Source organism: Dreissena polymorpha, chromosome 3 (genome assembly GCF_020536995.1).
Source record: "Dreissena polymorpha isolate Duluth1 chromosome 3, UMN_Dpol_1.0, whole genome shotgun sequence".
Classification (NCBI taxonomy): domain Eukaryota; kingdom Metazoa; phylum Mollusca; class Bivalvia; order Myida; family Dreissenidae; genus Dreissena; species Dreissena polymorpha.
The window spans coordinates 87,903,320-87,926,968 of record NC_068357.1 but is presented as its reverse complement, the minus strand read 5'-3'; the positions used below and the strand labels follow the sequence as shown (position 1 = coordinate 87,926,968).

General features: G+C 36.3%; 1 protein-coding gene across 1 annotated transcript in view; it reads right to left on the bottom strand.

Moving 5' to 3' along the window:
- Nucleotides 1-748: 748 nt before the first annotated feature.
- The window catches only part of LOC127875179 (uncharacterized), a 54,330-nt gene continuing 31,429 nt past the window's right edge, over nucleotides 749-23,649 (bottom strand). The window contains exons 5-10 of the mRNA XM_052420036.1: nucleotides 20,963-20,990; nucleotides 5,624-5,637; nucleotides 4,955-4,985; nucleotides 4,605-4,748; nucleotides 3,700-3,942; nucleotides 749-1,147 (exon numbers count right to left, since the gene is read on the bottom strand). Of these exons, the coding sequence (XP_052275996.1) occupies nucleotides 1,119-1,147; nucleotides 3,700-3,942; nucleotides 4,605-4,748; nucleotides 4,955-4,985; nucleotides 5,624-5,637; nucleotides 20,963-20,990 (489 nt within the window). The 3' untranslated portion in view covers nucleotides 749-1,118. The remainder of the gene's footprint in view (nucleotides 1,148-3,699; nucleotides 3,943-4,604; nucleotides 4,749-4,954; nucleotides 4,986-5,623; nucleotides 5,638-20,962; nucleotides 20,991-23,649) is intronic.

Below are 23,649 nucleotides of genomic sequence, written 5' to 3'. Positions count from 1 at the left end.
TGGTCTGGAGCAACGCCGGTCGCATAGGGCAAAATACCCAACGCGATTCATTTACTGGTGGTTTACTTGTTTCTTCTAAGTGACAATATTTGCGCCCTGCCTGCTCTGGTTCTGGTCCCCTGCTGATCCATCGGGCTTGGATTGTTGGATGAAGGCCTCCTTCTGGATAGCTTTGGGCAGCCTGGCTAATTGCCCGAAAAAGACTGGCGTGTTGGGGGTGTGAGATACAGGGAACTGATTTTGCTTTTTCTGGATGAATTGTAGGCTGCAACATTGTAGTCAGACTTGAGTAGCATTTAAATATTAAAGTTCCGCGTTGTAAATTTCCTTTTCGAAAATCATGCTTTAAACAATTGTTCCTCATCGGTTGGTTTCAAGAATACCCTAGACATTATGACCTTTCTTGAAATTTATGTTGCAAAAATGAAACGGCTATGGCGCGATATGTAGGGACAGAGCGGTCGATGCCTCGTTCTGTTGAAGTACAACTGTACTTTGTTATTTTTTCGAATATATGTTTATTAAAAAATATCTTATAACAGTCTTAGGTGTTTTTTTTAAGAGGAAATACTTACAAATAGAACTAGAAGTCCATTGGCAGATTTAAAAAGAATAATGAATGATAGCAATAGATATCTTAGAACTACAGGGGAGACGATCACGAGAGTTTATGCATATCGCTAGCAAGAGTTGTTTATCCATTTTCACCTAACTACAAAAAATGTAACAGAGGCAAAAGAAAACGAAACATAATTATAAATTTATAATAAATAGCAAGGTAGACACGATGTTTCTTCATTGTGAACTCGACTAACTGTTGCGTCGAGAGCTGCCCTGTTTTATAATTATTCAAGTTCCTCGCATAGTTATGACTTTAACAGTATTTATTGTTTACGTATTCATTAAGTTTTTAATTGCATACGTACATTTGTCTTTTACAACCTCTGACACTACATCGTTGTAATTAAACAACAAGCAACGAATTCGGATATGTGTCTATTGGACAGTTCTTGTAGACATTTACTGTACAAATTTATAAATTTACAAAGCAATGAATTTGGCGGACATTGCATACAAGAAGACTTCCTCTATATTGAATCATCTACGGGTGTACATGCTTATTTTGATGCCATCATCTTAACGAACTCTGAAATAAACAAAATAACACATTATTTTTCATATAAATAATTTAAAACAATGTTAAAGGTTTGTTTTCCTAAAGATCTGTTCTACAGGTTAGTGTTTGTTGTTTTATACTTCTTGCCCATGTCACGTGGTAATATAATTATATTTGTATCTATCTAGATATGTTCGTTGATGCTCGGATAATTGTTATAAAATTTCTTCATTAGCATGCATTCATTGCAAAGCCTACATTGTGTTTCCTTAACCAGTGCTCCAGAAAGAACTAAATGGAGGGACGCAGCACTCTATGGCCCTAATGTTCCATCCTGCCGTGATTTTTTTTATTTTATCTGATCGCATCATTATATAGGAAAGTGTAATTAAAGTAACAATTAATGTATTACGTTTTCGAAGTGAATAATAATAAACCAGTATGTCCCCCTGCTTCGCTTTGAAGCCGCACCAAAGCTGTTAAAGAGAAATTCGTTAAGTCCAATGCCAATAATCTCGCCAAAATTCTATGGACCGGAACGAAACTCACACTTTATCTTTCAGTCATGTACATGTAGGTAGACGCAAATACCAAAATCAGCTAAATATCTGAAAGCGTTTCGTATAAAATCTCTGGAAAATGGCTTATATAAAGACCATGTCTTAAACCAAGGCTTATTACTCCGATAAAAACGAAACGAACACTTCCTCTGTATGTCATGCAGGTAGACTCACCTACCAAACATCAGCTCAATATCTGCAAGCGTTGCGTAAAAAAACCCAGAAAACTTTGTTCAATGCCCATAACTTCGCAAAAAAATCAATGGACCTGAACGAAACTCACACTTAATCTATAAGTTATGGAGATAAACTCACATACAAAAATAAGCTACATATCTTTAAGAGACTCGTATACAACCCTCCGAAAAACGGAACATTTCCAAGGCACATTACTCCACCAATAATCTATGGACCAAAACGAAACTCATACTTCAACTGGAAGTCATGTAGGTAGACTAACATACCAAACAACTTAATATATGAAATCGTTGCATACAAAACCTCCGAAAAACGGAAAATTTCGATGTTCAAGGCCAATTACTTCGCCAAAATTCAACGGACCGGAACGAGACACACACTTCCTCAGAAAGTCATATAGGTACATCACATCAAAGATCAGCTCAATATCTGAAAGCGTTGCGTCTAACACTCCGGAAAACGATTATGGCAGAGAAAATCTCGTCCGTTGCGGATAACTCCGCAAAAAATCAAATGCCAAACGAACTCGAAGTGAAGAAATGCTACATAGAAAATATTTTTAGAGGGTAATAAGTTCGCTTTATTGCCCTTTTACACAAGAGAACAATGCCCTTTCAAGTGTTATCCTGGAGCGCTGTCTACATTGTTATCCTTTACAATAAACATGAAACCAATAAGATAAAAACATGTAATTCACCGAGCTTAAATTGCAAAGATATTAAACTGATGTGTTTTGTTACTGGATGTATGGTGGTGAACACATGAATAAAGAAAAAACAGTCATCAAAAGACAATAAATAAATATTGTTAAAAAAGCCAAAATTCCATGCCCATGCATTTACTGATCGCTTAAACATAATACAACACAAACGACCAAAAGCAAAGGAAAGTCCTATAAACGCGAAGTGCTAAGTGTCTTTTCATTTATAAATATTGATGATGTAAACAATCGACTAAAAGTAAAAGCCTGTGTATATAATATAGTAACGGTATTTATGGTTTTAATTATTGAGATAGCATTGCATTACCTTTTGCTAAAGCCACTTTTTATTTAAAACATCAATATTAAGCACCTACTCATGTAAACGTGGATTAAATCTAATTATGGAAATGGATACGCATTAACTCAAAGCAAGTCCTATTGAAAAACCCTAATAATATCAAAATGTTCTACTTGAGCAGTTTCCAATTTAACTTTGAAAGGGCAACAACACCAACAATGCGATATTGTTAATATAATAAGCAGACAATACCGATATATATGTGTAATGTTAGTACTTGCGTTGCTCGATGTAATTTAATGTCCTTTCTTGGACTTTTCGTTCATCAATCGAAAGAACTCTAAAACGACGGTAACTAATGAGGCTCGTTCTGAGACAAAAGGGCTTAATACTTTCCGCAAAGAATAATTAGGGACGAAACTTTCCGCATATATTAAATGTTTCATTTAAATTTTAAAGGAAGTCTTTTCCTAACAAAAATCCAGTTTAGGCGGAAAGTGTTTTCCGTGTAAGCCTGTGCAAACTGCACAGGCTAATCTGGGACGACAATTTACGCACTGCATTAAGCCATGTTTTTCCAGAACGACGATCATTTGGTCAAACACATAGCTTCTGACTACGCGGGGCATAAACAATGTAAAATAATAATAATAATTATTAAAAACATTCTATGCATTCTTATATATTTGACTTAGTAATCAACCAACAAGATAAACATGATTACAGTTATTTTCCATTATAAATATTGTATCGTAATGGCATTGCCCGTCGACTTGGAAATAAACTTACAATAATAGATGAATTCAGTTAACATCAATTTTACCTTCGTAATTGACATTTCCGTCTCCGTCGATGTCCGCCTCTCGGATCATCTCGTCCACCTCCTCGTCTGTGAGTTTCTCACCGAGATTTGTCATCACGTGACGTAGTTCGGCGGCGGAGATGAAGCCGTTGCCGTCCTTATCGAAGACGCGGAACGCTTCTTTGATCTCCTCCTCGGAGTCCGTGTCCTTCATCTTGCGCGCCATCATCGTCAGGAACTCGGGGAAGTCGATCGTACCGTTACCTGAAAACACACCAAGGTGATACAAATATAAGTGCAAGCTGTGTGACGGATATTAAACATGTATTATTATTTTCAAGCATAACTGAGCTTGAAAGTCTTGTGCGTCTGTCAAAAACGACAGGTCCATCATAGAGGATCTAAATCCAGCTGTTGACCAATACATACACTGATTCACAATAATCGCTCCGCAAACCCGGTTATCGCAATCGCAATTTGCAGTCACTGATAGTATTTGTAATACATTGTCCTTACTGCCTTTAAAAATTATTATGTTTCTCCTTGTCAAAATCGTTGTTTATCTCTGTTCTTATTTTGTTTAGAAATGTCATTTCATTGAATTTAGTTCTGAAATGTCATTTAACTTACTTACATATATACATCATTATATTGATTTGGTTACCTACTATAGTATAAGGATACGTGACATTACTTTATTTCTAATTATATGCATTAAAGACGATGTACTTATGTATAAGTCTTAATAAACTGTCTGTTCTGTTCTGTTCTGTTCTGTTATCGCAATAAAACCAATGCAAGGTGCCTACACACAAATGCATAGAATCCCCGTGTCGTCCCCATGAACACCACTGGTTCCCCTACCATCGCTATTACAACCCTCATTCGTTTGTGACGTCACAAACCCTTGCAGATTCTCCACTCACCGTCAGCATCCACCTCTGTGATCATGTCTTTTAACTCGGCATCGGTAGGGTTCTGTCCGAGTGATCGCATGACGGTGCCCAGCTCTTTGGTGGTGATTGTGCCGTCACCGTCCTTGTCGAACAGCGAGAAAGCCTCTTTAAACTCTGTAGGAAAGATTTGATATAGTTGAGATATATAATCAAGGCGCTAAGTAAACTCATTTTAACGCCTTCGTATACTCGAGCAGTTATTAACCGGCACATACCGTGTTTCCTTTGTATTCAGTAGTTATATAATAATATTGATATAACAATATAGTTATATAACACTATTTCGCAAAAAGCAAAGCGATACTTTCGGTTTTACGTACCGTCAATCTGTTCTTCTGTCAATTGGTCCGCCTGAAAAAGAAAAACGTGGGCTAATTAGGTCTCTGAATGGTAACCACTCGTGAAAAATCAGTGTGCTATTCATAAATAAATTAAATATTCACTGACGGGGCATTGGGGCATATATTTAGTTTGTATTAGTTTTTCGTTTTGTAACATTTGCTTTCCTTGTTATTTAGCTATACATGTACATTATTTGTTTAACTTTTCAGAATAACAGTTTGGGATGACCTTTTTTTTTCGCTTGATTGCTTGCGTCGGTATTTATCGGACCAAGTCGAAAAATATAGCAGACACCTGTATTGTGCCATAACGGTACAAATGCACGGTAATATATAAAATTTGATGTTTTTTTACTACCTAGTAGTAATATTTTGCACTGTCACATGGGCAACATATGCATGGTACTTACCATTATTATTGAGTGTTATACTCGTTTGAGAGTTCTTAGCCAAACAAGTAAAACTACTTGTAAATATTTACCCCAATGACGCACTTTCGATTAAAAAAAATAATGTTAATAACATAAAAGCATATACCATTAGTATTAAAGAAAACCTTTAGATTTATAGAATCTATTCCATAACAACACTGGTTTTGAATAAATACCAAACTTATCATAAATTCATGTAAACCAAATGAATTCTTACCATATTCGCAGGCACTTATGTACGCTGTCGCTGCTAATCGTGTCTTAGGCGGAAGTAATAAGACTTCCAAGTATATTCCGTCTTTATTCAATTCTCAACGGGTGAATAATTTCATAGTGATTGAATGCGTCCTTAATTTATCCTGCCACATGCCTTTAAATCAGCCCGATAACCAGGTAACCTAATATCCCAAAAGATATTAGGATAGATGACCACGTGACCTCGTATATCCGTCAGTTGCTGTCCGCGCATGCGCACGCCTGTACTATTTTCTATTTATAAAATATACTTGTTTTCAATTTAAAAAAATACAACATACGTGTAAAGTATTGTTTGTTTAAAAATTATTATTTTAACAGCATAATTTCGTCTTGTGTATTGAATTAATAACGATTGCCTCGATTTCTGTGTTGTTTAACAAGACGGAAGCTAGCCTAAGCGTTTTGCATGACGTGACGTCACAATGTTTTTGCTGCGGCGTGTTTTTTCCCATATTAAATATTTAAACACGAAATACTGGAAAACTATATATTTTAGAAACATTTCTACGAATGTTGTAAATGTGACAGGATGAATAGAATAATAGGTTGGTGACGTGGATGGAGAATGGTTATCTGGCTCGTCGGATGATCTTATCGGGTCGCCTTCGGCTCACCCGATAACTAAGGTACGGAATCTGCCCTAAGGTACGGAATCCGGATAGGGCCAAGTTGAGTGTCGCGTGTGGACCTTCGAGGTCGACACACGACATTCAAGCGACATTCTCTCGACGCTCAATACGACGCGCGACAATCATGCGACAATCAATATTTGAGTGTCGCATATCGCGCTGGGTTTTAGAGAAAAAAAATCGCAGAAAATCTTGACTGTCGACTGAATTGTCGCGCGTCGTATTGAGCGTCGAGAGAATGTCGCATGAATGTCGCGAGAATGTCGCGTGTCGACCTTCGAGCGCGACCCTTGACATTCTCTCGACGCACGATACGACGCCCGACATTCAATATGATATATTGCGAGAATGTCGCCTGTCGACCTAAGAATCACACGACATTCTCTCGACGCACGACATTCTCTCGACGCACGAAATGACACTCGCGCGATATATCGAGCCAATATCGCGCAAGTGTCACTTGTCGACCTAAAAACCCCTAGGTCGACACACGACATTCTCTCGACGCTCAAAATGATGCGCGACAATCATGCGACAATCAATATTTGAGTGTCGCATATCGCGCTGGGTTTTAAAAAAAAATCGCAGAAAATCTTGACTGTCGACTGATTTGTCGCGCGTCGTATTGAGCATCGAGAGAATGTCGTGTGTCGACCTTCGAGCGCGACACTCGACATTCTCTCGACGCACGCAAAATCAGTCACAGTCAATATGATTTATCGCGAAAATGTCGCCTGTCGACCTAAAAATCACTAGGTCGACACACGACATTCTCTCAACGCACGAAATTCTCTCGACGCTCAATACAATATAACGACTCGTTATTAACGAGCCAATATCGCGCAAGTGTCGTATGTCGACCGGCGTGGCAGTAATTTTTTCATCTGCAAGCAAGGTGTTATAGTAACTTTTTCAGCTTAAGTAAAAATAGCAGCATCTAGTAGCAGCAATAACAGCAACAGCAGCAACAACGGTAGCAGCAGCAGTAGCAGCAGCAGTAGCAGTAGAAGCAGTAGCAGCAGCTGCAGCAGTAGCTGTAGTAATAGTATTAGTAGTTGTAGTAGTAGTAGTAGTAGCAGTAGCAGGAGTAACAGCAGTAGCAGCAGTAGAATGACAAGCAGCAGAAGCAGTAGTAGGAGAAGTAGCTGCAGTAGTAGTAGTAGTAGTAGTAGTAGCAGTAGTAGTAGTAGCAGTAGTAGTAGTAGTAGTAGTAGTAGTAGTAGAGGTAGTAGTAGTAGTAGTAGTAGTAGTAGTAGTAGTAGTAGTAGTAGTAGAAGTAGTAGTAGTAGTAGTAGTAGTAGTAGTAGTAGTAGTAGTAGTAGTAGTAGTAGTAGTAATAGTAGTAGTAGCGGTAGTGGCAGTGAGACTGGTAGTAGTGGTTGTGGTAGTGAGACTGGTAGTAGTGGTAGAAGTAGTTGTAGTAGTAACATAATCAGGAGTAGTAATAGTAGCAGTAGCAGTGAAGAAGCAGTACCAGCACAACCAGCAGTAGCAGTAGTAGTAGTTGTTGTAGTAATAGTATCAGCTACAGTAGAAGCAGCAGCAGTAGCAGTAGCAGCAGTAGCGCCAGTAGCAGCAGTAGCAGCAGCAGCAGTAGCATTATTATTATTAGTAGTAGTAGTAGTAGTAGTAGTAGTAGTAGTAGTAGTAGTAGCAACAGCAGCAGCAGCAGTAGCAGCAGCAGCAGTAGAAGCAGAAGCAGCAGCAGCAGTAGTAGTAGTAGTCGTAGTGGTGGTAGTAGTAGTAGTAGTAGTAGTAGTAGTAGTAGTAGTAGTAGTAGTAGTAGTAGTAGTAGTAGTAATAGTAGTAGTAGTAGTAGTTGTAGTAGTAGTGGTAGTTGAAGAAGTAGTAGTGGTAGTAGCGGTAGTGTTAGTGATACTGGTAGTATTGGTAGTGGTAGTGGGTCTGGTGGTAGTTGTAGTAGTAGTTGTAGTATAAGCAGAATCAGGAGTAGTCATAGTAGCAATAGCAGTGTAGTAGCAGTAGCAGCACCACCAACAGTAGCAGTAGTAGTTGTTGTTTTTATAGTAGTAGTAGCTGCAGTAGAAGCAGTAACAGCAGCATCAGTTGCAGCAGTAGCAATATCAGCAGTAGCGGCAGCATCAGTAGTAGAAGTAGTGTTGTAGTAGTAGAAGCTGCAGTACAAGCAAAAAGAGCAGCAGCAGTAGCAGCAGTTGCGGCAGCAGCAACAGTAGCAGCAGCAGCAGCAGTAGCAGTAGCAGTAGTAGTAGTAGAAGTAGTAGTAGTAGTTATAGTAGTAGTAGTAGTAGTAGTAGTAGTAGTAGTAGTAGTAGTAGTAGTAGTAGTAGTAGTAGTAGAAGTAGTAGTAGTTGTAGCAGCAGCAGCAGCAGCATTAACAGTAGCAGCAGCAGTAGAAGTAGTAGTAGTAGTAGTAGTAGCGGTAGTGGTAGTGAGACTGGTAGCAGTGGTAGTGGTAGTGAGACTGGTGGTAGTGGTAGTAGTAGTTGTAGTAGTATCATAATCAGGAGTAGTAATAGTAGCAGTAGCAGTGTAGTAGCAGTACGAGCACCACCAGCAGTAGCAGTAGTAGTTGTTGTTTTAGAAGTAGTATTAGCTACAGTAGAAGCAGTAGCAGCAGAAGCAGTAGCAGTAGCAGGAGTAACAGCACTAGCAGCAGTAGCAGGAGTATCAGTAGTAGCAGAAGTAGCAGCAGTAGTAGTAGTAGTAGCAGTAGTAGTAGTAGCAGTGGTAGTAGTTGTTGTAGTAGTAGTAGTAGCAGTGGTAGTAGTTGTTGTAGTAGTAGTAGTAGCTGCAGTACAAGCAGTAGCAGCAGCAGCAATAGCAGCAGTTGCGGCAGCAGCAACAGTAGCAGCAACAGTAGCAGTATTAGTAGTTGTTGTAGTAGTAGTAGTAGCTGCAGTAGAAGCAGAAGCAGCAGTAGCAGCAGCATCAGTAGCAGCAGTAGCAGCAGCAGCAGTAGCAGCAGCAGCAGTAGCAGCAGCAATAGCAGTATTAGTAGTTTTTGTAGTAGTAGTAGTAGTTGTTGCAGTAGAAGCAGTAGCAGCAGTAGCAGCAGCATTAGTATCAAAAGCAGGAGTAGCAGTAGCAGCAGCAGTAGTAGCAGTAGCAGCAGCAGTAGCAGCAGCAGCAGTAGCAGCAGCAGTAGCAGCAGCAGTAGCAGCAGCAGCAGCAGTAGCAGCAGCAGGAGTAGCAGTAATAGCAGAAGTAGCAGCAGTAGTAGTAGTAGTTGCAGTACTAGTAGTAGCAGCAGTAGTAGTAGTAGTAACAGTAGTAGTAGTAGTAGTAGTAGTAGTAGTAGTAGTAGTAGTAGTAGTAGTAGTAGTAGTAGTAGTAGTAGATAAAGAGCATACGACTGTGTTTGTAGATAATGTATAACTTTTAAGGTAAACCTATTTTGTTATTTTAATTGTTAAACAATTGCAATAACAATATACTCAATAGAACACAAATTATTTCGAAACCTATCGTCTCATTGAAAATTGAAACAGTAAGGGGAACACATACTTTACGGATTTAAAGTTTTTGTTTGAAATTCTAAATTAAAATTATTTTACTCCAAGAGATCGAAAGTAAGGTTTTTTGCGCGACTTTGCTTTAAGTTTGTTGATTGGGCATGCATGAAGTATAAACTTTTCTTTCTTGAATAGAGGTCGGACATCTTGTAAATATTTAAATACTTTACTTCTTTGATGGCTTTATATAATAGTCGATTATGGACTTGACCCATGTACATATATAACGAGCAATACAAAGCTACTGCTGATACTTTAAGGGTTACAGTATTTCATCATAAAAAGACTGCTGTATTACAAGAAAATTTGTAAATCGTCTTGTTTAAATGAGACATGTGTTTTTCGGAAATTGTTCAAGTATTCATATGGAATAAATACACATAACATAAACCATATTTAAAGTGTATTTTTCCAATAGCTACAAACGCAAACATGTGAGTGTTCGATTTTTCATAAGTTACGCCACTGGAACATTCCGCGTATATTTTTTCTACAACTTATTCAAATAACATTTTCTTATTACCGCTAAAAATGCTTTCCTTCAAATAGTGAGGATCGCGTAGAATAAGTTTAATTTTTCGATTAATGTGACTAAAGCTGTCGGTTAAATGAGACCTTTAAATGACAAATTTCGTGCACCGCAATCACATGTAACTGTTTAATTTTGTAGTTAACAGTTAATGTGTTTAGTAAACCGAAAACGTACCTATATCGCGGGCTGATTCTATCCCTTCAGATAATTGTAATACTTGGTAAGGTTGTCAATGACATATGTTCAGATCGTCTGTGCCGAAAACGGAGACCTTAATGATATATAAAGTTATCCCACGGATGTAAATATGAAAATTGTATTGGGTACTTAGTATTTATTCATATACTTACAACTATCAAGCACTGAGATCTTAAAAAGTAACGCGCACTCATGTAAGTATATTTCTTATGACAAATCTAAACCGAAAAACAAAACAAGAAATATGATTGCTTAATGCCCACCGTTATGATTGAGTTTATTTCAATCATAGTTTGCATAGTTTGTTAATTAGTCCACTACCGGTGAAACCGGGGGGGGGGGGGGGGGGGGCTTATGGTTTGCGCTCTGTGCATCAATCCGTCACACTTTTCTGTTTTAATTAATGTGCCATTTCGGTCTACGCTAAACGCCACTACCCGCCCGATCTCAAGTTAAATTTGTACGACTTCACCATACGAATGTTACCAATTATCGAAACTTAACCTCTGTCTGTAACAACAATTGTGCTCGTTCGTTGTTAATGTTTTAATTGTCAGGCAATTGATTCCCGGCATTATTATGGCATGTTGTTTTATTGGCCGACATCGTTAATTTACATTATATTGCGCGTTTAAGATCCAAGTTATAAGATAAAGTCCTTGAACAATTAATTCATAAAAAAGTTTCATGTTATTCTTTTATTGAAATTTTACTGGTCATCTGATTTTTTCATTACTTACATTTGACAGTTCGCTTTTGATAATGGCACTGCGCTTTCGGTACGCGGTTATTGGCTTTTCTGTGTTCTTTACGTACCTTGATTTAGCTCTATCTTACTTCTTTTTAGACATTAGTTGGTCTTTTCGACACAATTCTATAGCAACCACAGGAAGCAATATATATATATTTGTCTCCAAATTTATTACACAAGTAGCTTTGATTAGTTTTAATTGGTGTAGATTTGGAGAGATTTGGGAAGATTAATTAGTAAGTGGTGTGTAACCTATATTTGATATTAAGTATTTTTATTGGGAGATTACATATTGTCACGAGAAGAATGAAGCATTAAACAAAACAATAGTGTCAATCACACAAACATGATGTAAAATAATTATTTTTATGTAGATTTGGGGTCGATTTGAGTAGGTTTGAGTAGATTTTGGGAGATTTCGGTAGATTTGCGTAGATTTGGGTAATTCGTTCCGCCGAAGACGAGAGCCCGGTCAATGTCAAAATACACAACTGTGTTAAGTTTGTGCAAAATTAATTAAGTTTTTTTTTCTAAGAAGTGCAACCGCGTGTTTGAAAACACACAAAGTGAAAAGCTATGTGTGGTATATTTGTTATTCAATCTACAAAAACGTTCCTTATAATATTGTTGAAGGTTTAAAAAATAGGGCGGGCATTGTTATTCTTCATAGAGAAGCTACATATGTACAAATATATATTGTATGTTTGCGCATATACATCTGATTCAGAGTCTGTGTATAAAAATGCAATAATGCTATGTGTGGGACACATTTTTGAAATGCTATGTGTGGTATGCAAGAATTTTCCCGTCAGTTCTACATTTAATCTGAACACAGTTTTGTAAGAATCTAAAACATATACTTCAGTCTGTACTGCAAATATATCAAATTAACCAAATGTTACATGATGGAATACTGAAGTAATTGTGTAATGTTTAAACAATTTATGTTTAATTGAACATAAATTTTAAATAAAATACACTGCGACATCAGGGGTGGCGAAATCAAATGTCCGAGTTGCCCGAGTCGTACATTTGCTTGTCCGGGCAACTGATTTTTTTCAATTAAGTTGTCCGTTGACAACCAGTTAGGTTGAGAAATACAAAAAAAAATAGATTGTATTAAAGCCGTTATTAAGTTTTACAAAACCGGATGTTGACACCCGATAACATTGTCAGTGCTATTTGCGGAGCAATCAAGCTAAAATATGGGCACTCTCCTGCACAGTGGTCTCGCTTATTCTATAAGCATGATAAGAGACCAGGAGGCTAGCAAAGCCGCATTTTCAACATTCGGCCCGTCTGTTTAATAGGCAATGTACAGACTGGTTTGCTCGTTCATTCCGTACCTAAATGTTGAACGTTCGTCTTAAACTTTAAAATGCAGTATAAATACCAAAGGGGAGGTATAAAACCCGGAAATGTCCGGAAAACCCAGAGTGTGTCACATCGCTCCTACCTAACTAAATTTCTAGACTCACAAACATCGGGACGTTGGGATGTAAAAAGCCGAAAGCCTAGTTGGATTACGTACAGTTCCGTTGATTGGGTGAAGTGTTCCGTTTGAATCAACTACAATTTATATTAAAGTTGAACAAAGACGGTAAAATAGTCATTATGTATAAAAAACATATATATAATGTATAATTTGAACATTACATTTCCTGGCTTATTTCATCTGCAAAAAATGAAAATTATATATTGAAATACTGTTTTAAAACACCGCTGTGGTTTTAACCGAGTTGAATGGTAGAACTCACTACATACAATTACGACTGACTTATAACATCATGACGTATTTTCAGGTGAGCTTATGAAGCAATATTATACATTTGAAGCAAAATCACACTACTTCCTGAAGTACAACTTACTCGCGTGTGCTTGATTGGTTTTCCAATTTTATCATTCAAACCCGAAACTAAAAAAGAAAGAAAGAAAATTCATTTAAATTCAACTGACATGGATGTAAAGACCGGAATATTATGTTGAGATAAATCACTAAATAACACGTAAACAGGAAAAAATAGTTTTCCCTGACAAAGAAGAAAACTTGAACAATTGATCATATGATACGACACAATTGGACAGGAAGAAAATTCATTAAAATCCAACTGACATGGATGTAAAGACCGGAAGATTATGTTGAGATAAAACACCAAATAACACGTAAACAGAAAAAAAATAGTTTTCCCTCACAAAGAAGATAACTTGAACAATTGATCATATGATACGACACAATTGGACGCGTTTGGCCAATCCGAAAGCAATGGCGTAAATATTGAGCGGAGATATTTGGTAAACAAAATAATTATGTCAGCAATATATTTCGGCGTTTTACTCACAAAATCCCGCTTATAAATCCGGTTGTGTACGCAAATATAAACACGTGTAATGTTTCAAGACACTTCATTTTTATACTTTGTTAATCAGTGCTTGCTAGTCTTCCTAATGCTTCATTTCTTATCAATGGCGTTGATACCATTTTAAAAATACTGTAGTACGTGTTAACCATGTAACCAACAACCCAATACGTTATAACATAATACTACTGTTCTGAATGGTTTGATATAATGCAACCTTTGTGTCATAAACGCCTCATAATATCGTGAATAACCAGAATGACTGACCAAAAAGGTCAAAACACAAAATGCATTTGCAAAATGTGAACTCCGTTAGCCTGATGACAGGTTATCAACAACTATGCTGGTTTTGCAAGTCTATTATTTTAATAAAATACTTTTAAATACTGTTGCTCAAAAAGATACAGGGCAGCGTATACATACAAGTAGTATTTAAAGACGAATGCGCTTTTCATGTATAACTTGGTTTGAATAAATATAAAATAATAAAAATGTCCAAACAAAAGCTAAATGGAAGAAGTTCAGGATTTATTTCGTTATTTCATTAAAAAACTTATACATTCGTAGTAATGGCAGTCAACACAGTTTTGAAATTAACCTGGAGATATGGTATGTGTTTGTCTTGTATTAAACTAATTTTATTTACAACTTATTTTATTTGTTGTTTTTAAACGTGTATTCAAAAACAAACCATGCAAAATACGAAATTTGATATAGATCAAGTGTTACATTAATAGTTGTAATTGTATAGGTTAATAACATTTAAATGATGTGTCAATATTATATTCATGTTATTATCAAAATATGCTATGACGTAACGTCAAAAAGTCCGTCCATCCAGAAAATTGCGCATGTGATGTACATGTTTTCTGAATAAAATTTTAATTTTTTAGCATAGCGTCATGATAATTATATCAAACGAATCAGCTGAAAAATGCGCATTTCACAATATATAAAACAAACAAAAAAACAGAGATACCGACATTTAAGGAAAACCTATGTTTAAGTGATTATAAAAGCTATATTATTTTTTCCATATTAATTATAATGGTATCCTAGTAGAGAGGCCCTCTAAGGTTTGTTAAACATGCAACAATAATGTTTTACAATATCAAATTAGCACTCTTGTTAGCGTCCAAAGTTGGTAAAGTTTTATGATTTCTAATGCCTAATTATGTTTTGCGTAAAATTCGGAAAAGATAAAAGTAATTATAAAAGCAATATTTTCTACCGACTTGAATTAAAATAATATCGTTGTGAAGGAAAATTTATGACGTTCCTAAAATATGCAAAAGTATTTTTTCAATATCAGATGTGCACTGTAGGTTGGTATAAGTTGTTTGATTTCCCTACCAAATTATGACATTTTCTGTTTTCAAGGTACAGTTTTAAAGCGTAAAATTGTTTTCGGTAACCCGACCCTACGTTTTTTTTTCTTGCCGACCCTAAAATTTAGTATGGAGTATTTAGAGTCGATTTTCGTGCAACACGCTTTTCTTTCGACATTATCACTTTACATGCATATAATAGGGATATAAGGCATCCGGATAAAAACCCTCCCGTCAATTTCATAGGGGCGGACATAAGCTCTCCCGTCTTTTATTCGGAAATTTAAATATCGCTTACCGTTAAACTGAAATAATGACCCTTGGATTATTTTTTTCAATATACTTAGTATAAGAATAATTTCTTGTGAAAGCATCTCCTCTTATTATTTCAATGGATTTTCATTTATACTCATGGACATTCTTCAGGGCGACATGCAGTTGTACGTTAATGCCGGAAGTTATATATTGCCTATTATTTAGGAAGTTCTGGCCCTTGTAATATTTGCCTCTATTAACCTCAATTGTACAGGAATCTGTCGGACTCTACCTAATTCCCCCATACAGAGGCTATATACTTATGTGTAAAGCTAATTCATGCTAACAATTCACTGTCGCAGTAAAACGGCTATTACCGTCAAAAAAGGAATGTATATTAAAAATAAAGTTTTCATTTAGGAATGCATGTATGTTTCCTAATTAATAAAAATACACAATAATTTATATGTTGAATAAGGTTGAGAATGTAATTTTAATCGAGGCAATTTAAAAACCCGCTTGTACGTGATAATGTTATTCTATTATATCATAAAAATATCCCTTTAAATGTTTGGCAAATATGATGATCTTCTAAACACATCTAGAATATCAGAACAATACTACGGAATTTAAAAAAAACATGTTATTTTTTTTAAAGATCGATTGTGTATATTTGAAAATACTTATATTGATCTATATACAGTTTAATCCGTATCAACTCGCCATTTCACATATGTTTCTGTTTCTGGATTTATTTTCATTTGCGTTTTTTAGTCGTACAAAGTACGGTGTGTCATACCAGCAATAATGAGATCAAAAATGAATACACAAGATCCTTATTAGTTAATTCATTGTGAATTGGTCAACACTGGCCTAGCTGCTGATAGGATCTTCTCCACAAATGAGATACACGCTAGATTCGCTGCAGCCAATACACAACTCATAGTGACACATATTTGTTATTGAAAAAAAAAATAAACACCATAGAAACGTCATTATAACCATCATGTTTCTTGATATTACTTGTTCTATCGCCCGTAATGAAAGGAGGACGAGATTATTAATGGCACTATCCGGATTCCGTACTTTGATAATACTTGTTAAGATTTTCAAATACATTTTTTGAGTCCCCCAAACCGAAATTTTCATAAAGCACCACACTCGTGTCACTTATATTCAACGTTATGAATGCCCTAATAACGATCGTTTGGTCACGCTTTGGTCAAGATTTGTGCCCGCCTCCGCCCCTCCCCTGTGATAACCTCACCAATTTCATGTAAAACTAAAGCGGTGGTATTCATGCGCGATAAGGATCTTCATCCTGCTTTGTCCCCACGACATAAAATGTCACATTTTCACGAGACTGAACCTTATTTTTCTCAATTTCTCTTGTATATACGGAAAAGGGATATATTATCTTTTATTCACATCAAATCCTGTTCATTGTACATTAAACCATCATTACAGGTTGTTGTGTTCGTTATCGGTTCAAACGACATCGGCACAAAGACCCCGGTAATTGGGCAATGTTTTACACGTGTTGTGCATGACGTAAATTACATTAGCTGAGGTTTCTTTAATCTTAATTGCTGTTTTCCACATGTTACATTTAAGGGACTTGTGATATCGTCGAAGACATATAAAATTACTTATCTTCATTTTTACTATCGGTTACAAGTACCATCTTGGAAATATAGTTGACTCAATAAATAATACAACTCCAGACAGAGGTGGCGCTAGAGATAACCGAACGTGATATGAAGCTCCGTGTTTTCATCAATAATAACGAAAAGAGGGCAATACAAGAAATTTACGCAAATATAATTAGTTAACGCATCTGTCAGGATTGTACAAAATATCGTCATACTATCATAATGTACGATTATTTCGGAAACACACACAATAGGGTTTTGACAATTCTAATAAGATACATCGCTTCATATTACGTTTAGCGAATTATGCTGATGAATGTACGCTGCATAATAATTGTGTATTATGGATGAACTAACAGATTCGAGTCCAATATCAATTATAAATAACGTTAATATCAAGTTGCATCTGCAGGAAATTATTGTATCGTCAAAACAAGGCCGGTCATTTTAGGCATGTGGCCAATTGCAATTTAATTAGACACAAGACAAAAAACAAGACACACACTGGGGTCACCGCATTAACATGGCCAATGCAAAGCAACGCATAGCCTGAGGTTTAGACCCGGTTTAAGGGCGCCGAAACATTACACTTTGCCAAAAGAAAAAAAACCTTCAAAAGCAAAACACTAATTAACCTAATTGCACGACAATTTCAATAAAACTACAATAAAAGAGAATACGCTTAATTTGATTAAACTATTCAACTACTTAATGGTTGTATGTTCACCAGAGCAACATAACTGTAACTTTCTAAGGCACAATGAAATGAAACAAAAACAACGTCGCATGTTTTTAATAAAATATTAAGTTAACTCCAGAAATAAGATCATGAGGGAAAATAGTCAAACCACCCGCTGTCTTTTCCTTATTGTTCTCACAACAACAAAAGCCATCATATATACTATTTACCCTCAATATAAGATATAAATCAAAATCATTCGTAGGCACTTATCAGGATCCTCTTTACAAAGGTACCATTATAATTAATATCGAATTAATAAAACTGTTTCCTCTAAACATCGTTTACCTTTTCCGGGTTTTCCATTAGGCACTTTTAGTGTGCGAAAAAAAAACTAAAAGTAGACGGATTTTGACCGCAATTTACAAACCGACCCCGACCCTGCCATACAATATGTTTACATCGTTAGAAGCTTTGGAGGCTCTTCTTTCCAACGGTACCATTATAATTCATATCGGACGAATAATAATGCATTTATAACCATTTTTACCTTTTCCGGGTTTTACCTTAAAGAATTCCGGGTTTTCCGGACATTTCCGGGTTTTATACCTTCCCATACCAAATGTTGGCTAAATTCTAGCATCATTATTTTTTCATGTTATTTCATACAAATTCGAGCATTGCCGGATAGTTACGTTGCATATGGAAATGGCTGTCATTAAAATTCAGAAGTGTTTGTCGGATTACACATTTACTTATGCTCATTTGAGAATAAAACAAAACGTTTACAGTTGTGTGTAATTAATTCAACGAGTCTTTGTTAAAACGCTTAACGTGATGAAAAAATGTTTTGACAATATTACGCATGGAATGCACAATTTCCACGAGGATTACACCGTTGCCATAATCAGTTTTCTAAGAAACTGGCCACTATTTTATCTGATTAGAATGGTGCATGTGTAGGTATAACAATAAATGCGTTTATAATTTATATAAACATTAAGTTTAACGGACAAGTGTAGTTCAGCAACGGACAAGTTAAATTTCCTAAATTGTTGTCCGTGGACAAGTATAGTTTTTTGAGATTTCGCCACCCCTGTGCGTAATTGTTATCCAACCAATTTGTCTTTTTTAACACACATGTTTTGTTGAACTATAATATTTTCTCTTTTTTTGACTTATTGTCTTTGAATAAATATTATGATTGATATTTCTGTCTGATTATTAATTTCGGTCCTATTTTATAAATGAATGACAAAGAAAATAAAAGCACTTGCTTTAAAATGGGTTTTACTTCCGTTGTTTTTCAGACTTGACAAGGATTAGTCGAAGGATTTGTAACGCTTTAAGGCGCGAAGCTGTGTTAGAATTAGATGAACACCATCAAACCACACGGAAGGTGTTATGCGGCAAGTTAATTATCAAAACCACAGTGACAGAGACGGACCCAGCTTCGTTCTGTGATGTTTACGGAAAGCTATTTCAACTAACTATGCAAACATACCATTTAATATGTATTTTGGCAAAATCAAAACAAAGTGTATGTATTGATATTTGTGTATATTTATGTGTATTGTATCTATGTTATAAATGAAATTGATTAGATGAAAATAAAATATGAGTATATATGTTAATAAAACAAATGTTTCATAACAAATAACAATATAAATCCAATGATGATTGTTTGTGGTCTATTAAGTTCATTTAGTTTCCAATATCATCTTCATATGAATATCTGAAGTATATCAAAATAAACACTTCATTTATAATAACATTGCTTTATAACCAGCATGCACATGTTACAATAGAAATTAAAGCACCAAGTACATAAAGAAGTACATCAGTATTCGCAAAGTAACAAATCTTGCTATACAAACATATAAATGATCTAATTAACACGTAACAAATGATCATCGCAAAAAAGTCTTGGCTTTGGGGGTTTATTATACCAACAAACATATTTAATTGTATTAATACTTCATGAACTCAATTTCCAATGAAATCTAAATAACTGAAAATAGGGTAAGATGTTTAATGAAAATACTCATTCGACCCGGTCATGAAAGGGGCTGCAAGATCTTGTTACCAACGCACCAAGTAATAAACAATACATGTTGTTCAATTTGTTGAATTGTCAAATGTGTATTTAATGTTTAGTTTGATTGTTTTCTTTCACTGCAATACTTGCACCATCTGGTAACAAAACAAACAGTCTTTTAAACTTTTGAACATTAACTATATATTACAACTTTTCATTGATCAAGATATCAGTACGTCTCTTGAAGGTGCTTCCAAAAATACTTTAATCTCCCTGAAAAGAACAAAATACACATGAAATAAACTGTAAAACTTAAAAAAATAAATAAATAATTGTCATGCGTGATATATAAGATAGCTCAATAGGATTTAGATACGAATACATGATTTTACAGAAAAATAAGTTATTGATCTTTTTGTCTATTTGTTTAAATAATGCTGTATTATTTCTTTATGCTTATTTAATAACTCTCGTTACGGTCTAATATGTTTACACATTCCTGATGAAAAGCACACAACCATAAGTTCAATAACACTTTTTGTAATTTTGTTACAATTATATTCACATGACACCTTGCACAAACAATCCTTACGATTTTGTGTATTAAACAAGTGCCTAAGTTGGATGTAACAATTCACTGAAAATTTAACATTTTGTAACAATCAATTTTATAAATATCACAAGAAAAGGTCTGCCGCAACAGAAATATTTTCCTTCCCGTGCGTGGGTGGCTTTGTGTTTGGAGATTCCCGACTGTGTTTTGACCTCTTACCACACTGTTCCCAAACAATTGGCATTCTACAAGTAAAAAATATGAATGCAAATTATCGACAATCAATCATGATAATTTTGAGTAACATGAACGTCGTGATTATCTTATTTTAAGCACGCAAAACAGTACCAACAATGTTTTATTGACCAACTTTTTTTATTTAGACATACTTAAATTATTATTGATGTTTATGTCAATCTTTCGATTCTCTAGTTAAGTTTGTATACCACACATAGCATTTCAAAAACGTGTCCCACACATAGCATTATTGCATTTTTAAGCACACACTCCGAATCAGAAGTATTTGTGCAAACATACAATGTATGTAGCTTCTCTATGAAGAATTATAATGTCCGCCCTATTTTTAAACCTTCGACAATTATTATAATGAACGTTTTTGTTGATTGAATAAAAAATATAACACACATAGCATTTTTAGTTCTTCTTGAATGCTCTGAGCTTTTATGAGTACATACGTACAGCCCAGGACCCGGAGGGTCAATAGCTGGGAGTTCGATTATTGCAACTAATAGCATTTAGATTCGTGTCTTTTCAAACGCGCGGTTGCACTTTTTGGAAAAAATAATACATTAATTTTGCGCAAACTTAACACAGTTGTTTATTTTGACAATGTCCGAGCTCTCGTCTTTGTTTGTTTTTGAAAATTGTTTTGAATTAATGAAGAAATTATAAAAAAAACTATACCTGAAGCGATCCGATTGTCCCACACATAGCCGAAAGTCACGTGGTACAGACAGCGGTCGTACTGAGGCTTCCCGTGCCACAACGAAAGCGAAAGTAGGCATTTTTTAAGAAAAAATTGATGAACATTACTATATAGCGTACATTGAACGTAAGGATTTGATCATAAAAATGCTATCAATGACACTAGATATTTGACATATAAGGGAAAAGCTATGATAAAAAGTCATCAAAGTGGCATGTATGCACGATTGTTCCACCAACCTCGTCATCATTCCATCTTCGATAGAGGTTGTGATATGTGTTTGGACCTGCGGAATACTGTGAACATCTAGCTCGATATATGCTTCAACTCATGAACCCCCTTTTTATGCACAAATGTGTTTACGGGTTTCAATTTTATATTTTCTTACCTGTTTTGTAAATGCCGATCAACCATTTCCTTGTATATAACAGAGAGGCAGCCGAGAATGAACAGAGAGGCAGCATTTTGACAGACAGGCCACCGATATGCATCTACACCGTGTACATAGGTAGTACGCGAAAAAAATCAGGCCCTTACCTTCGCTGATAGCTGTTCGTATACGGGTGCATTCGTTGTGTATATACATTCCATTATGAACGCATGTGAGGCCTACGTGGAAAAATCAGGCTCGTAGCTTTCTGTATGTCCAGGTTTTGACGCCTATAAAGGTCATGATATATAGGGCATCCTTCGAGCAAAATCGGACCCGTGGCTGAACCGATGGGTTATATTTGATACGCATATACCGGTACGCTGCATTATGAGCGCATGTATGGTCATATTAGCAATAACCTTCATGAAATCCACGACCACGCATGCTTCGGGTCTATATATCCTGTAATGACAGGGAAAATTGAGCATACGTGGAAAAATTAGACCCGCAGCATGGTGGGTGGCTCGACCCACTCCCTCACAAACACACCATGAACTCAGCGACAAGGAAGTGTTTGTCCCCATCGAGGTCTGAGTACATCTCGTCTTACGTCGAAAAAAATGTCCGTACTGCATTGGGCAGCTGATGGGCGTTGGGGGCGATGGCGCTTGTTGATCTGCGATGCAGTAAGGAAACATAATTATGTGGTCTTACAAGCGAATTCTCTCCCCCACATACACACGGCCATCCAGCTGGTTGCGGGACTGATTTTTGGCGCCCAAAAAGGGCACGGTACTTCAGGGCCTACGTTCAAACAATCAGGCGCGTAGCTGGAAGGGTGTCGTAGCTGATTGGCGGGTTCTTGTTGTGCATTTACGCTGCATGGTGAATTCATCTGTGGATCAATCTCAAATACACTTAGCCACAGAAATTAACGGAACTCTATTTTGACGAACATAAAAGAAATGATCTATATAGGATCTACGACGAAAAAACAAGGTCGGTACTTGCTGTGTTGTTGAGCTGATCGAATGGTAGTTGTTTGCGAAAACATCTGTGGCTGACATGCAAGTAACCATCCATAAACTCAGTTACCCAGCAAGAGTTTTTGCGCCTGATATTATCAGGGTACATTGGGCCTACATGGAAATAATCAAGCACACAGCTTGCAAGGTGGCTGAGCTGATTGGGATTAGGGTGAGGTGGCGGGGTAGTTGTTTTGCACAATTGGTAGCACATTTGCTGCATTATGAACGCATTGGTGGCCTGACTAGCTAGTATCCTACCTTTAATTAAGCAACAGCGAAGCTACTGACCCGAGTTTATTCGCCCATAACATCACTGTCCGATACAAAAACCAAGCCCGTAGCTTTCTGTTGGCTGATCTGATGGGGAGCTAGAGTGGTACTTGTTGTGCAATAAAACTGCATGATGAGCGCATCTGTGGAACAACCTGCAAAATCCCCTCATACACTCAGCCATCAGAAAGCTATGGGCCTATTAGATTTGCGCTTATTGAGAAAGGATACATATGGTTAAATACGAAAAAATCTAGCCATTTGTTTGATGGGTGGCTGAGCTGATTGCAGGAGGGGGTACTTATTCGGCTAGCTGCATTAAGACAGCTTTTCACCTTACCTGACCTTTGTAAGTGTCCAATAAAATTCAAATAAAATTTCCCGCGGCTAGGTACGAATGAATACACTTCATTTATTCCATTGGCTGATTTGAGTATACCACCAGAACATTGGAAACATATCCGCGTCTTTGTAACACTGTTTTACTGCATGAAACAATTTTATCTCGAATGAAAAGGCTTAATAGATAGAACAGTTTTACACTTAATTCTCGACATCAATACAGTTTGTGCGTGCTCCTTTTATTTTCAGAGGATTGCTTGCGCAAAAGCGTTTATACTTAAAGGCTATGTTCTCATATTTAGTACTTACTTCCATATTCCTGTCAACATGTTAACATGTAAAAGTATAAAGAGAAGTGGAAGCGAGGCCTCACTTTAATGCATTGCATTTCTACCCGCGAGGTATCGGGTCAATTCGCGGCCAGAGAGTTTATATACAGGTCATCACCGGAGTTCGCGGCCATTAAAATAATCGTTATATAATAAAGACGCTATCCGTGAACTAGGTGACCTGGAATTTTCTTGTGACCAGAAATATGTTAAATGAAGATATTCAGCAAT